This window comes from Apteryx rowi, unplaced genomic scaffold (assembly GCF_003343035.1).
Source record: "Apteryx rowi isolate R43461 unplaced genomic scaffold, aptRow1 scaffold_120, whole genome shotgun sequence".
Lineage (NCBI taxonomy): Eukaryota > Metazoa > Chordata > Aves > Apterygiformes > Apterygidae > Apteryx > Apteryx rowi.
In genome coordinates, this window is record NW_020447420.1 from 1,074,697 (window position 1) to 1,089,989 (window position 15,293).

General features: G+C 38.2%; 1 protein-coding gene across 6 annotated transcripts in view; it reads left to right on the forward strand.

The window, feature by feature from the left end:
- GAPVD1 (GTPase activating protein and VPS9 domains 1) overlaps positions 1 to 14,019 on the forward strand; it is a 37,619-nt gene extending 23,600 nt beyond the window's left edge. For 4 of the 6 annotated variants that reach the window (XM_026090528.1, XM_026090537.1, XM_026090510.1 and 1 more), the window contains 13 exons: positions 262 to 339; positions 463 to 836; positions 1,386 to 1,473; positions 2,578 to 2,658; positions 3,304 to 3,426; positions 3,967 to 4,096; positions 4,471 to 4,580; positions 5,221 to 5,380; positions 5,856 to 6,043; positions 7,473 to 7,686; positions 8,304 to 8,376; positions 9,232 to 9,429; positions 10,152 to 14,019. In XM_026090528.1, coding sequence (XP_025946313.1) covers positions 262 to 339; positions 463 to 836; positions 1,386 to 1,473; positions 2,578 to 2,658; positions 3,304 to 3,426; positions 3,967 to 4,096; positions 4,471 to 4,580; positions 5,221 to 5,380; positions 5,856 to 6,043; positions 7,473 to 7,686; positions 8,304 to 8,376; positions 9,232 to 9,429; positions 10,152 to 10,292 — 1,958 coding nt within the window. In that variant the 3' untranslated portion in view covers positions 10,293 to 14,019. Of the gene's footprint in view, positions 1 to 261; positions 340 to 462; positions 837 to 1,385; positions 1,474 to 2,577; positions 2,659 to 3,271; positions 3,427 to 3,966; positions 4,097 to 4,470; positions 4,581 to 5,220; positions 5,381 to 5,855; positions 6,044 to 7,472; positions 7,687 to 8,303; positions 8,377 to 9,231; positions 9,430 to 10,151 lie in introns of those variants that run through there. The other 2 variants (XM_026090547.1, XR_003257637.1) reach the window with 2 other exon arrangements.
- Positions 14,020 to 15,293: the final 1,274 nt, after the last annotated feature.

Consider the following 15,293-nt stretch of genomic DNA (forward strand, 5'->3'; position numbering starts at 1 on the left):
GATCTAAGATCTTCTCTTGCTAGTTCTGCTTGATTACATTGACTGTCCTCTTGGAATTTGGTCTACTCTCTGAGATTTCCGCAGCTTTTGGGATTTAATTCTTTGGTTTCAGTTCACAAGATCCTTGCATATCAGAATATCTTAAAAATATAAGTTTTGTAAAACTGTTATTAACAGCTGGTTTTGTTCTGTATGTTGTAGGTAGTTCTTAGCACAGTGCTGACTCTATTTTTCTAATTTTCTTTTCCTCCTGTATTTCAGGAGCCAGTCAGTTGACATCTCCCCCTTCTCAGACAGATTCTTTGCTTGCATTGTTTGACCCTTTGTCATCAAATGAGGGTAAGTTGTAAAGGATAAGGCTTTTCTGAAAGATGGGCATTTTCAATGCTTCTATGTTAGTATTGGCTAATTTGAAAAGATCTTACAAGAAACATATGCAGCTTTTTCTATTTATCATCCCAGGAGTATCAGCCGTAGTGAGGCCTAAAGTACACTATGCAAGACCATCTCACCCACCACCAGATCCACCGATCTTGGAAGGAGCTATGGGAGGTAATGAGGCCCGATTACCAAACTTCGGGTCTCACACTTTAATTCCAACCGATTTAGAAGCATTCAAGCAGAGGCATTCTTATCCAGAAAGGCTAGTTCGCAGTAGGAGCTCAGATATAGTATCATCAGTTCGGAGACCTATGAGTGATCCTGGGTGGAACAGACGTCCTGGTAATGAGGAGAGGGATCTTCCTATGCCAATGACCAACAGTGGGGCAGCTGTTCTGGTTGCTGCATCTCAGTCATCATCTTCATCTCCCAGTAAAGACTCCTCTAGAGGAGAGGTAAGGCTTGTATTTACTGCCTTTCCTGCCCCCCCCTTCTCTTTTCCTAGCAGGCCCACTTTATTTATCTCATTCCAGCAAAAGCTGATATTAAATGTGTTTAGCCAAGGAATTACAATGTACTTTTGTCATCTTTTAAAAGTTGACCAGTAATGTTGTACAAGCTAAAGCTACAGATATTCAGACTGACTTAAATGACCTGGTGTTTCTTAAATTTATTTGATAAGCTTTATTTGACTAGGCAGGACTTCAGAAATAGCTCTGTTTTAGTGTTTGAACTTAAAATGCTGCAGCATCTGGAAAAGTAACTTTCTTAAAAGTTTAAGTTCCTTCACCTCTTTGGTTTAAGATGCGTAGGCTGTCCTCTTTGGGACAGATATTTCTAACTTAATCTCCTATGGCTTTGTATATTCTGAGGTAGTTTTGTTTTTACAGTTGATGTAGCATAAGCTGGTAGATGTCAAGGAGAAATTCTGTCTTTACACTTGAAAAATAGCATAACTGTTTAAGAATGGTATATGCTGAAATGTAGACTTTGCCCTTCTACAGATCGAAGAACGGAAAGATAGTGATGATGAGAAGTCTGACAGAAACAAGCCCTGGTGGCGGAAACGTTTTGTGTCTGCCATGCCCAAAGGTAAAATGTGTCTTAGTAATAGTCTTACTAATAGTGCATGCTTTATTAAATCTTTATTCACTTGTATGGAAACTTGTTACTGCTTCATCAGATATTAAATCATCACTTTCAGTAGCTGTGACCCAGACTTTGTACAGAGTAACTGTCCTGTTTCATTTTGAGAAATAAAGGATTCTTATTTATAAAACTGCAAGGGGTACAGTAAAGAGAGAAATACTGAAATATAAAGTATAGGTAACTATAAAGAGGTGTCTAAGCTGAAACAAATTTCGTTAGACATTGTGTTAACCTTAATCATTTGGTGACCTCGGAATCCTTAGTGAGGCCAGTCATTGAGTAGTTGTATAGTATCAACTTCATTGCAGTTTCACGGAGGGCTAGTCTTAATTCAGTAGGGGTGGTAGCTTGCCAGTTGAAGAATATTGATAATTTAGGATGTCTCTTGGAGCAGAGAATGAATGGAAATTAGACTTTGTCTAGAAAAAGCTTCACTTTGTAAGTAAGCCAACACTTGGCTTTCATGCTGTGAATAATGACAACGAGTGACAGAACTCTGTATGTAATATTAGATATTCTTATTCTTGCCTTTTTTTAAACATAGGCTGTCATTTAGAAAACAGACAACATAATCCTTGCAGCCTCAGTATGAATGTAGATACAAGTATTTTAATACTTCATTTGCTCTTCCATTTAACATTGTGCAGTCTTTGCATCTTCTTCCCAGACTTACTAATGGGAAGGAGTTGCCAGAACAGGTTCACATCATTATGACCAATACCCGAGTTTGAATTATTAGCTAAATTAAGGCATAAATAAATATGTAAATAAAAGTGGAAGGCACCTGGCTCCCTTTCCTAGTAGCTGCAAAGCATACATACCTAGAAGGCAAAGCTCTTCAGGAAGAAGCTTTCTACTTGGCTTATGGTAGTATGTCTGTTAAAGGTAGTGCTTGCTATATATGATGACAGTACAGTTCTGTTCCACCTCACAGACAGGCTTATTTTTTTGCTGATGTTTATTTGATGACAAACATCTTGATTATCTAGTTTCTTATAATTTCTTCAATCTCGGCATAGTCTTTAATAAGGTACCTTGCACTTTCAGCTCCTATTCCATTTAGAAAAAAAGAAAAACAAGAAAAAGACAAAGATGACATGGTGCCTGACAGATATTCAACACTTCAAGGTATGTGAATAATATCTTCTTAATTATTTCTCTCATAACATGTCCTCTGGAATCCTGGAATGCTTACCAGGTATCTATTTACAGCAAGGTATATGCTATTGCAGTTAATGTTCAGAACTGACTTCTTGAATAAGAAAGTAGATAGCTTCCTGCCTTGAAGGACTGCTTTTATATAGTCATAATTCTGTCAATACATGTAATACTGGAATCTTCAGTCAAGTTTTCACTTTGGTTTTGCTTTATAAAGCTCATGTTTTCATCATAGCTGAGCTGTCAGGATAGCTGCAAACATTTCTGTGATATTCTGTGATTATGCTGAATTAAGCATGGTTTGGACCTGGGGTTTATATTTTTGTTTACCTAATCATTTCTAGAAGACTTCAAATGTACAATAACCATTTGTGTATACAGTATAAATATACCATGGATCTGACTTTATTTGTTCACTTTCATTGTACTTGTCTTTTTTCTGCCTTCACTTCAGACTTTATAAATATATTTGAATTGTGGTTTTATGAACACAAGCAGGTATTTGTTTTGTTGTGGCTGAAAACGGAGACCAAAGTCATGGGTCTAACTTTTCATATTTGGCTTTCTGTTGATACAATACAAGGGTAACTCCTGTTGGTTTGGCTGCATTTTCAGATGATCCCAGTCCAAGGCTCAGTGCACAGGCACAGGCTGCAGAGGATATTCTGGACAAATACAGGAATGCAATTAAGCGAACCAGTCCTAGTGAAGGAGCTATAGTAAACTATGAAAGTGCAGGTGAGAACCTGGCTTTATAATCATCATCAATGTAGTTTTTTCTTCTTAAAGATTAAAAACAAAAAAAACCAAAAAACAACAAAAAACAGTATTCTAGACAAATGTTAGTACTAACAACTGAATAAACTGAGTGCTACAATAGAAGCATTTCCTCATTAACCTGTAGGATAGACCCTCTGAGACTGGTAACTAAATCAGTTTTCTCAAGGACARCTCTTTCATGTTGCCACTGAGATGGTTGTTTATTCATAGTTAACACATCTCACGTCAGCATGGATTGGTGTGTTTGGTTTGTTGTTTGTTTTTAATGGAAACTGAACAAAGTATACTGATGCAAAAGTGATGCAGTTTCTTTTTAGTGATTTGCAGATTGTATATTTTTACATACTTGTTTTTGTTTATTCAGAACAGTTGTCTTATTTGCTGTCTCAGAGGACTTTTTTTTCATATAATAACGAGAAGAAAATAGATGAATACTAGAATAGAGGAGTCAATAGAAGAAACTGAACAAGTGTAACGTTGTTTTTTTCATTTCTGCAGAGACTATTGGGGATGGTGAGAGTATGCATGACTCCCCCCGTGATGAGGCTTTGCAAAACATGTCTGCAGATGATCTCCCAGACTCTGCAAGTCAAGTAGCACAGCCACAAAGTTCTGCTTTCTCCTATAGGTAAATATATTTGCATGCTTAATCTTACGTACAAGGTAGAATTAAAAGCAGAAGTTGTGTGATTGATTTCCGCAAAAATCTTAATGTGGATAGTGGTGTCTTCCTTAATTGTAAACTTTTATGTGCCTTTATCTGACATAGTTCTAAGTGTCTCAAACAGTCATGTTCCCACTGATGAAGGAAGGGATATTTCCTCCTGAGAGGAGAGCAGTTCAATGTCCAAGAAAATTTCTTTGAAACTGATCTTGGCAGCCTTGATGTATTAAAATTATGTTGAATAACTTTCAGGAAGTATTTAAAAAAAAGACAAGACTGCTTGTTGAAGAAACAGCCTTTGCAGCAACTTTATTAAGAAAATGTTTTTCCTCTTTAAGGGATGCAAAGAAGAAATTGAGACTGGCTCTTTGTTCAGCAGATTCTGTTGCCTTCCCAATGCTGACCCATTCAACAAGGAATGGTCTACCAGATCACACAGACCCTGAAGGTAAACTTTATTTATATATACACACAGGTGTTTTGTATTGTATGTGTCTCTTCTCGCCTGTCTAGTGGCATCTGTGCTGCAACCTTTATGGAAACCTCTGTCTGGCATAGGCATAGAAGACATAGGCCTTCTTTTGTCCCTAAAAGTTTTTTCTTACTCCACAAACAAGCCTGCCTACTAAATCTGGTCCTTTTTTTTTTTTTTAATGAAAAGTATTTCAGATACAGTGCAAGCAGAGCCTGAGGCTGTAGAATAGTCTCCTAAAATGTTTGTACTGTTGGGAATTACCCTGCAGTAGTAAGATAGGGGCTTAAATGATTTACAAAGTCTTCGTATTGGTTTGGTATGTGTCATGTGTCTGCATGCACATCCATCTATTCTAAGTTTATTTAAAGAGAGGTGAATATGTCAGCTTGTCTGGTCCACTTCATGTTTCAGAATGGTTGTAATTATTAAATAAGCTAACGGTACGAAGACTCTGATATCTGGAAAGTTGTTCGTATGTACCTTAGGCAATAAATGTTATTTTAGGTGTGATGGTTTTAAACTATTACATGCATGTTTCTCATATCTGAAAGCATAGTTTTATCTTCACTGTGCCTACATTTTCTTTTCTTAATTCTTCTTTTTTCTTGATTAGATAATGAAATTGTGTGCTTCTTGAAAGTTCAGCTAGCTGAAGCTATTAACCTCCAAGACAAGAATTTGATGGCCCAGCTGCAAGAGACAATGCGATGCGTAAGCCGCTTTGATAACAGGACCTGTCGAAAGCTGCTGGCATCTATTGCAGAAGATTACAGGTAATTTGTTCTGTATCTTCTTATTAATGGGTTTCCAAATGCATGTATTTATCCACTAACAGATTGGAAAGATCCCTTTTGATTTAAATGATACTTTACTAAGTCGGATTATTACAACTCCATTTTCCCACAATGTGATGAAATTGTCTCCTACTTCTGGAAATGGATTAAAAAAGCTTGGAACTTTAAGTCAGTCCAGACAGACTGATCTGATCTGAGTTTATTACTGTGGCTAATGCTCAGTTCTGACAGAAGAGAGGCTGTTCAGAATTTGCTTTAGTGTTGCATCGTGGAGTGCTACAAGGGCAATGAATTTGGGGGGAAAAGTCTGTATAAGACTGAACTTCCTAATTCAGGAGTTATCTTTATTTTAAAAACAAAGTTGAAGATTCCTCTTGCAGCTACAATGTGACAGTTTATAGAGCTACTATATTCTGTCTGAATTGAGTCTAATGAAGAGCACTTCTCTTTTTAGGAAAAGAGCTCCGTATATTGCTTATTTAACTCGATGTCGCCAAGGCCTGCAAACCACACAAGCGCACTTGGAAAGGCTGTTGCAAAGAGTTCTGCGAGATAAAGAAGTGGCCAATAGATACTTCACTACAGTATGTGTGAGGTTACTGCTAGAAAGCAAAGAAAAGAAAATAAGGGAGTTTATTCAAGGTAACAATGTAGTCTGTGGATTGTTTATATTCCTTAACTCCATATTTAGGTGCTGGCTCTTTGGTTAAGGTTTTAAAGTACAACTTCTGATTGGAGGAGCAGACTTCTAAAACAGTCTTTGTTTTAGCTAGTGTACTAACAGCTCAAATGGACGGATTACTGTGATGTAACAAATTACTTTATCAGCTAAGCCATGTTAACTGTCTGCATTTTTCATAGGCCAAGAGAATAAAGGTAATTTGACCTCACTTGGCCTAAACAGTCATGCTAAATCATACTATCCAGTATCTGCCACATGAAAAAAGCATGAATGCACGTAGTTACTTTAGAATAACTGATAAATGATAAATTAAGTTGCAGCATTCCATTATGAGTACAGACACTATGGTTGTACCTCAGTAGATGTAGGGAACGGCGATAATTTGAATCAAATAAATGAAAGAGAAAAATGTCATAGCATAAAGGGTGTTTTCACCAGAAAGACAACTCTTAAAACAGACCCACTTAAAATGAATTATTTCTGTGTTCTGTTTGACACACGTCTGACTTAATGAAGCACATAAGAAATTTGGAGTCAGTTCTTGGTCCTGGAGTATATACTGCTGCATATTAAATGTGTCTGAATAGGTTGAAATTAGTATGATAACTTAGTATCTACTTGGTTTAAAGTTCTGGTAATGAGATTCAACGACCCAGGAAGGAGTTAAACCCTTTCATTGGCTAGAAAGGAGGCAGCTATTCCTGGATGATCCAAAAGAGAAATTGGCAACTGTAATGTTTAGGCTGCTGGCAGATGAGTGGCAGTTGTCTCTTGGTACAGAATGCTATAAATATGAAGCCGATGAGTGGCCAGCGATTTGGTCACGCTGCATTAACTTGGCTGTATCACACATTCTGTATTTTGTAGATAAATATGAATTTTGCAACTGTGAATACTCAATAAAGGTAAGGCTAGATAATGGTACGCACCGATTTTCTTGATCTTACTTCTTTTCATTTTTTCTTTTTTTCTTTTCTCCTGGATACAACTTTGTATGTATTGGTTCCTACCAGTAACTGTTCTAATGATTGTTGTGAATGTTTTGCAAGGATGTAGCGTCTGTCTCTGTGGGTGGGTGGAAAGAAGGCATAAAAACTGGTGCTGCAGAGGAATAGATTAACACAATATCACATAGAGTATTTTGACCATATGCTTTGCTAAATGTGTTCTGTACACTTCTCCTTTAAAACTTCCATTTAATTCAGGTGCTTCTGCTTTTATTTCCCTCACCAGGGCAGGGGCAAAACGGAACCTTCATGCTACCTGGCAAGAAGTCTGAAATGGGTTCTGAGTTCTTTCCAGAAATACCTATCAGAATTATTATTATTATTATTATTTTTTTTTTTTTGGTACTTTAAATGAGCCTTCTCTCTTTTTGCTTTTTGTCAGATTTCCAGAAACTCACGGCAGCAGATGATAAAACAGCCCAAGTTGAAGATTTTCTTCAGTTCTTATATGGGGCTATGGCTCAGGATGCCATATGGCAGAATGCCAGCGAAGAACAGCTTCAGGATGCGCAATTAGCTATAGAACGCAGTGTGATGAATCGTATTTTCAAACTTGCGTTCTACCCTAATCAGGATGGAGATATTTTGCGTGACCAGTAAGTTAATGGAATTGAAGTTTTTGATTTCTCTTCTGCAGTTGGTGCAAATGGAAGCTATACTGTCTTCATGTGACAACTTGATTGTCTAAGGCAACGATGCCCTACAAACTCATGTCGTCTTTTGTTTTGTGAAAGAACAAGAAAGTACTTCAAGCATCATGTGCAAAAGTTTGTTTGCAACAAACTGCTAAAACAATAAAATTCTAAATGTAGTGAGTTTGGATGCAACTTTCAGCTCTGCAAATGTTTGCTGAGAGTGATTAAAATCTGCCTCATGACTCATTCGTTCCATTTTCTATTTTTGATACAGTATTTTCTATGTTCTTTTTTAAAGATCACCTGCTGTTTGAATGCTTTACTGGGAGTGTAGTTTTATTTGATCATATGGCAAAATCCTCTGCATCTCTTACTGATCTAGTGGCCATTAGCTGTAAGATCATCATGATTATATACATTCATGAAGATCTCTGTTATAATACACCAACCTAAAAACTGGTGGGAAATCCCATGGGGTGACTGCTATACTTACAAAACTGCATTTGGGCTGTTGGGGTGGCTGGCTGCTGCTTACTTCTCACTCACTTTTTTTTTTGTGTGTGTGTGTTTGTTTTCAGGGTCCTTCATGAGCACATACAGAGGTTATCTAAAGTAGTGACAGCAAACCACAAAGCACTTCAGATACCTGAGGTAACAACTTCTCCTTCCCTTCACTTTCATATGTGTGTTGGGGGGCTTTGCTGTGGTGTGGGGGGGGGTTAGTTTGTTTTCTTTAGAAAAATAATGCTTTTAAGTATATCTATGACATCTGAAATACTGATACATGCTATACTGATACCTTGGTATCCTCCACCAATCCATCCAAATCCCTTTTATTCTTTCTGCTTTGTGTTGCCTGTGTCCTGATAGTAAGGTTGAGGAAGTAATAGTAAACTGCACTAAGATGCAGTAACTTTCTGATAATTTCTTTAAATGGACAAGATTCAAACCCTTTATGCTTGTAATGTGGTTCATATGTCATGGCTGTAGTTTACTGTCATTAAGTTAACTTTCAGAAGTAGCCAGAATTTATGCAACCTTGACATCTCTGAATATGCCCTGTTTTCACTTTTCTCATTGTTAACAGGATAACTAAAAGCAGGTTGGTAGCCATAAGTCTGCCAGAGGCTGGGTGTTTGCAGCCTTCAGAGTTCTCATTTCAGTACTTAGACTGTACAACTCAAAATGTTGAGCTTTCATAAAGCAGCTTTAAAGAAAACTGAGACATATGGCTCTATCTTCCTTTGAAACAGTGTACTGGAGAAGTCGGGGGCAACAGTACAAGCTAACTATGTTAGCTGCACGCTTAGTGTTGTCTCCTTGTAGTTTTTCATTATATCACAGCCGGAAGCCACCTTCATTGTGTAACGTAACCATTTGTCTTAGAGCTTCCCATTTCTCCAGAGCCTTGCCTCCTGCCTCTAAGTCTCTGGCACTTCAGATCCTCTGTAGTGCACAGTAGTAGCTTGCACAAACTAGAACTGGCAGCATGTTTCTCTTTCCTAGGTATATCTCCGGGAGGCACCATGGCCATCTGCACAGTCTGAAATCCGCACAATAAGTGCTTACAAAACCCCCCGAGACAAAGTACAGTGTATTCTTAGAATGTGTTCGACCATCATGAACCTGCTTAGTCTGGCAAATGAAGATTCAGTACCTGGGGCAGACGATTTTGTTCCTGTTCTGGTCTTTGTTCTCATAAAGGTGAGTTGTCTTGCAAAGATCATAAACTCCAGCAATAAAATGTTTCCTTTAATTCTTGTAATAAGCAAATTTTTGGAAGAAAAATCATGCATTTGAGATATCTGAGAGCATGCTGGACTTGAAGCAGATCTAATTCAACAAGTTTTTATTTAAACTTCAAAAATGTGGTCATGGTTAAGCTTTTTGAATCCAACCAAACTTTATAGTTGGAACTAAGGAGGCTGTTGAGGTGGGGGTTTTTTGTTGTTATTTGAGATGAGTCCACCAGCATCTGTTGTCTGTGCATGTTAAATATTGTCCTCTTTCAGGACCAAGACCCACACTAGGACTGACTTGCACTGTTGCTGAACTTTTTTGAAACGTGAGGGTTTGGAGAATGGTGTCTTGTTTCTAAGGTGTTAAAATAATAGGGTTTTCTACATGCTGAAGTCCTTGATGACTGTTTTATAGATTCTACCAGTGTTATTTTTACGCTTGGCCTGCTAGTCATTTTTCCTTGTTGGAAAAATGCTTCTTTCAATCTTATGCCTTCTGAGTGTGTGAATTGGGAGTGGTCTGTGTAAACAGTCACTGTCCTACTTACCCAATATATAATCATATATTACACTTTTTGTGAGGATCACTGCACAAATAGAATTTTATTTCTGTGCTGTAACTTGTAATGTTTTATGTTTAGGTTTACAAATAAACTGTAAGTACCTTTTTTTTTCTTTAATCCTTAGGCAAATCCACCTTGCTTGCTGTCTACTGTTCAGTACATTAGTAGTTTCTATGCTAATTGTTTATCTGGAGAAGAATCATACTGGTGGATGCAGTTCACAGCAGCAGTTGAATTCATTAAAACTATTGATGATCGCAAGTAACTGAAAACAGCACATATATGGGCAGACTGTTAGAAGAAGCATCTGTAAGAATGTACAACAGCTGCAAAAGCTGAAGACAAGACTTTCCTTGTATAATATTGTACAGAACTGAGACATTTTAAAACCCACCTTTACTAATCAAATTAATTTAACAGGTTTTTCCTCTTCTTTTGGTTGCATTTTTTTCCCTCCCTATAGATACTGGCACTGCAAAAGGGACCACAAATTTCAGGTATTTTGGAATCTCAAAACATGTAAAAAAAAAAAAAGTCTTCACGCTTTTCCCACCACCCCTCCTCTTGAATTCTTACTCACGTGAATAATTCACTTCATTTCTAATTGAAAACTGAAAAAAGAAAAATCAGGGCAACCACTTAGTATACTTTCTAGCTTAATACACCTTTTATTAATAAAACACCAGCCACACTGAAAGTTTGTAGTAGCTGACATCAGTTATCAATTGTATTTCACTTTAAATTTAAAGTCTGAGAGGACAATGTAAATATTATATAACTATATTTAATGCATTGCAATTATCTTTTGGACTCGTTATCCTTTGAATAAACAAGCAAAAGCCTCTCTGACCTCTAACAGGTTGTGACATAGTATGTTTTGGTAAACGGAAGGACTTCTTCAAAAGATTAAAAAGGGCAAACTGAACTATTTATTAAAATGTAATTAAGATTACTGAAATTTCTGAAACTGGAATTTATAATAGACAGGGCTCATTAGATAGCTAAACACTTTTTGGCTAGGGCATTAGGGTGTTCTAAAGGTTTGGATTTATAGAGGAGAGGGACTGTAAGTTACAATAGATAGGTCTAATATTAAATACCTTACTGTAATATTTTTTCTGAAATATTGTGTATACTGTACAAACCCCAAACAGAGATCCTTAACAGAACCTTGGACTGTAATATATATTTTGATTAGTGACATTAAATACATATGCCAGGGGTTTCAGTGAATGTTTTTACTAAATGTTCTTCGTGTTGTCTGCTATGCAGCGGTGCAAATTTTATTGTTCATATAAAATATTTTAAAATATAACACTGTTCTTTATGAAACATATCATGACATCAGTTCAGGGTGTTTTATAGACTTCTCACTCCACCCTTCCCTTAAACTGACAATTCTGAACTTAAAGAAGTTTTTATGCACAACACCATGGATTTTTCATGAATGAAATAGTCTGAGTGATGGCCAGTGGTTGTCACCTGTATATAAGCAGTTGCTGTCCTTTTTCAGCTAGAGCTACTGTGGAAAAAGGACAGCAAGCATTTAACGTTTTCATGTCAGTATTATTCCTTACTCTTCCTGGAGTGTTTATTGCACTTCTGACAGAGGGGTGTGTTAGACTTTGTGCCTGTAAGTGGTAAAGGAAGCAAAATCTTAAAGCAGAACAGGTTCTTTTTCTCACATTCTTTTCAAAATATGATTAAGGATTTTTTTGTGTGTGTGCATTTGATGATTAAAACCCGTAAGTGACTGATAGTTATGAAAATCATTTGGTTAACTGAAATTAGAACAACTTACGTAAAGTATCAAGTGCTTGAAGTTTGCCTGTGCTACTTGTCTAGGCCTAGTTAAAGAAACTTACTTTCTAGGACTCTAATGTATTTAGTATAGCATTTTTGCCAAGGTAATCACAGGTAAGAGGGTGGGATGGTAACTTTTCTCTTTTATAGTCTTTCTCCTCTATTAGAGACTTGATTGTGCAGAAGAGCAATACTCGGTAGAAATGGAATTCCTCTGATCTGCCTTACTGTGGTAACTCAGTCTGCGTAGCATTGCAATATTCTAGTTAATTAGCCTTGGTGGGTTTTTGGTGCTGAACATGTAACTTAATATTGCAAGCACAGCCCTGGCCAATAACACTCAGCAGCAAAGCACAAATATGCCCTTGAAGATATGTCCAGATCATATCTAAAAGCAATATAAATTTATTTATATTGAAGTGTCCTGTAATATTTAATTATTACTTGAAGATATGAGATGTTAAGATCAATGTACTAAAGTTCCTTTAGTCCTGTAGTTTGGGTTTTAGTTGAGGAGAATATTTGACCTTAAATCAATCTCATTCTAAGTCTTCAAAGTTTAAAACATGGCATGAAGACACAAGTTGACGATTACCCTGTGCATTACTTTTGTTTGCAAACTTGGCACAAAGGATTTCATCAGCATCATCAGGTCTTTCAGAGACTCTCTTTTCAAAGCTCTCCTTTATGGAAAGGGCAAGACTCATTTCCCTCACAACTTGTATCACTTCATTTTTATGTGTAGAAAAATACTTAACACAATTGGAGTAATTTTTAGAAATTATTAAAAAAAAAAAAAAAAAAAAGCATTTCTGTGAGCCCCAGATCAGCCAAGAATCTTAACAGCAAGATGGTCCTTTGCTTCTTATTTTTTAACCTACTCTAAGAGTCTTCTATATAGCGTTGATATAGTTAGGCTTTCCAAAGAATTAGATACCTTACTGTAACGTCATCCATATTTTTCTCCCTGGTATCCCATAACATTTTGTTTTAAAATGATAAATTACATGTATAGGAAGTGATGTTGTTAGGTTTTGTTGTGCTGTAGTAAATGTGAAAGGACAGTGCATAAAGGACCAAACAGTAACAGAACTGTTGCCAAAAGGTGCCAGCCGACCATGTATACCTGTTGTTATATCCTTGGTGCTTTCTGTTAAAATTACTTCAACCACTGAAGGATGAATTGAATGTTTTGGGGCAGGGTGTGGGGAGGGAAGGGAGGTTAGTAGTAATAGATTGATAGACTTGAGGCTCAGCCACTGACTTCAGTGCTAATTGTTAGTGCGAGTCTGGAGAAACTGCCAGATTAAGCTTTGGCATCACTGGGCCTCTTAATTTTACAGAGGTGGTATTTTCCTCTTTTAGGTAGAAAAGTGAAAGAAAAGCCTTGGTTCTTTCATTCCTAGGATGAAATGAAATTTCCCTTTAAATACTTTTTTTTTTATCCTCTTCAAGGAGAACTGGAACATGAATGGCCTATTAATTATTTAAATCTAAAGGTTTTTGTTTTGAAGAATTTATACTACCAAATGCTGAATGTAACTGCCATAAATTTCAGGAAGAAAGCCACGAACGTGATCCTGTTTCCTGCGAGTGAGTTTCTGGTGAGCACAGTGTTGGTTCGTATCACGTGGAATTGTTAATGTTCTGTTAGGCCAAATTCTCGCAGAAGTTTGAGACCTCACTGCCATGTTAATGCTGAATAGCGTGTAGAGGAAGCTCGGTAGGCCGGAAGCGGAGCAGCAGTGGAAGGCAGGCCTGTCTAGCAAAGTTTCAAGCAGGTGCAATGCGTTTGTCTGAAATCTAGTGTAAGAGACGTGGCTGCGCTGCGGTGTGACTGTGCGGCCTTAGGCTGCCAGCACGATAGGAGATCGGGAACAGTAGAAAGCAGCGGACAAGGAGGGGGAAAATACTCTTATTTGGGTAACAGCTGATAACTTGGTTGAGCCTGTACTACTTGAGAATTAATCTCTGCTGAGTTAGTAGTGTGTGTTCTGTACCTTCTAATTGTGCTTTACCTCTATTTAAAAGCTTTGTACTGCCTCTCCTCTTTGAAACTGGTAAAGCCTTTATAAATCTAAATTAAAGAGCTTGCACAATCTTGTATACAGGAAACCCATCTTGTCTCTAACGTGATTATTAATGTATTATTCTGTAAAAACTGATTAAAAGGAGAGCAGTTTAACTGACTGGGTTTCATGTTTCTGCATTGTTACGATGTGATCAGCAGTTGTGCTGGAGATAGCAAGTTTTACTCTGATATAAACAACTATCCCTAACTTTGTGCAGTTTCCCGTTTAGCACTGCTGCTGTGTTATATCTGCAGACCTTGTTTCGCACATGCACCTACAGCTCACAGCGAGTAGACGACGGGGGGGGGGACACAAAGAAAGACCTGGTTAACAGAAGATGCACTGCTGTCTTTGAGTGGCTGCTTAAAAGGGCACTTTTCAGTTCTTTTCTTTGATCACGTAGCTAGGCTATTATACTAGCTTGAGGAAGAAGTAAGTGGCTGCTGTCGCAAACGCTCAGCACTGCGGGTATCCTTCTGCAATGCGCTGCCGAGGCCGTGCCCGCTCGGCAGGTGGGGGACTTACCCGGAGCGGCCGAGTTCAGGAGCACTGCGATTCAGTCATCCTGCTTCTAGAGGTACGCTCTCATTAGCTACAAGGTAGTAGCTGAAAAGCAGACTTTCCTAGGTGTAGTCCTTTTTAAAATATATATATATATATTTTTTTTTTTTGGAAAAATTACAACCTAGTCCAGTGAAATTTAGTGACTAAATTTTATCTTGGGGATAACTGTGTAAACTGTAGAAATGTGTGCGGTGACATCTTGGAACTGTAAGGACGACTATCGAGGAAGCAAGTGGTGGTGTAGTTGCCTGTAAACCTTGTCTAGCTTCAAAACTTCRCTAAATTCAGTCTGTCTGTGGTATCCCCCTACTGTTCAGAACAAGCCTTGTATGGAGCTGGTAACTAAAACTTGCGCATTTTTAAATGAAAAGTTTCTTCTATTCAAACCACAGTGTTTCAAAAGAAAGTCATCCACTTTTTGTTAAAGGAAATGTTTTTCCAGATAGTAGAGATTTGACTCGGATGCTTCAGAGAAGTTCAAGGCTTTCTCACACACACACACTCCGGGGAGACATTCCTCTGCCGGTTCGGAGCGCTGCGAGCGAGTCGCTCGTGCAAAGCCCTCGGTAAGAAACACGCCGCCGCCAAGGCRCCCCGTTGTCCCCCCGCAGCGGCGGAGCAGAACGCTGGGCCGCAGCTCGGCTCTCGTTTGGGGTCCGGCGGCGCTGGAGCCCCGCAAAAATGACCGCAGTGCAGCGGTCCCCAGTTAAACGAACGTGTAGCAGAGGCAGAAGCGATGCAAAGTGAGTGCAACCGAGGGCGGGGGGGGGATGCAGGGGACCGAGCGCACCGGGGCTCCGGCTGCGGGGGCTCCGCACCGCTCCGCT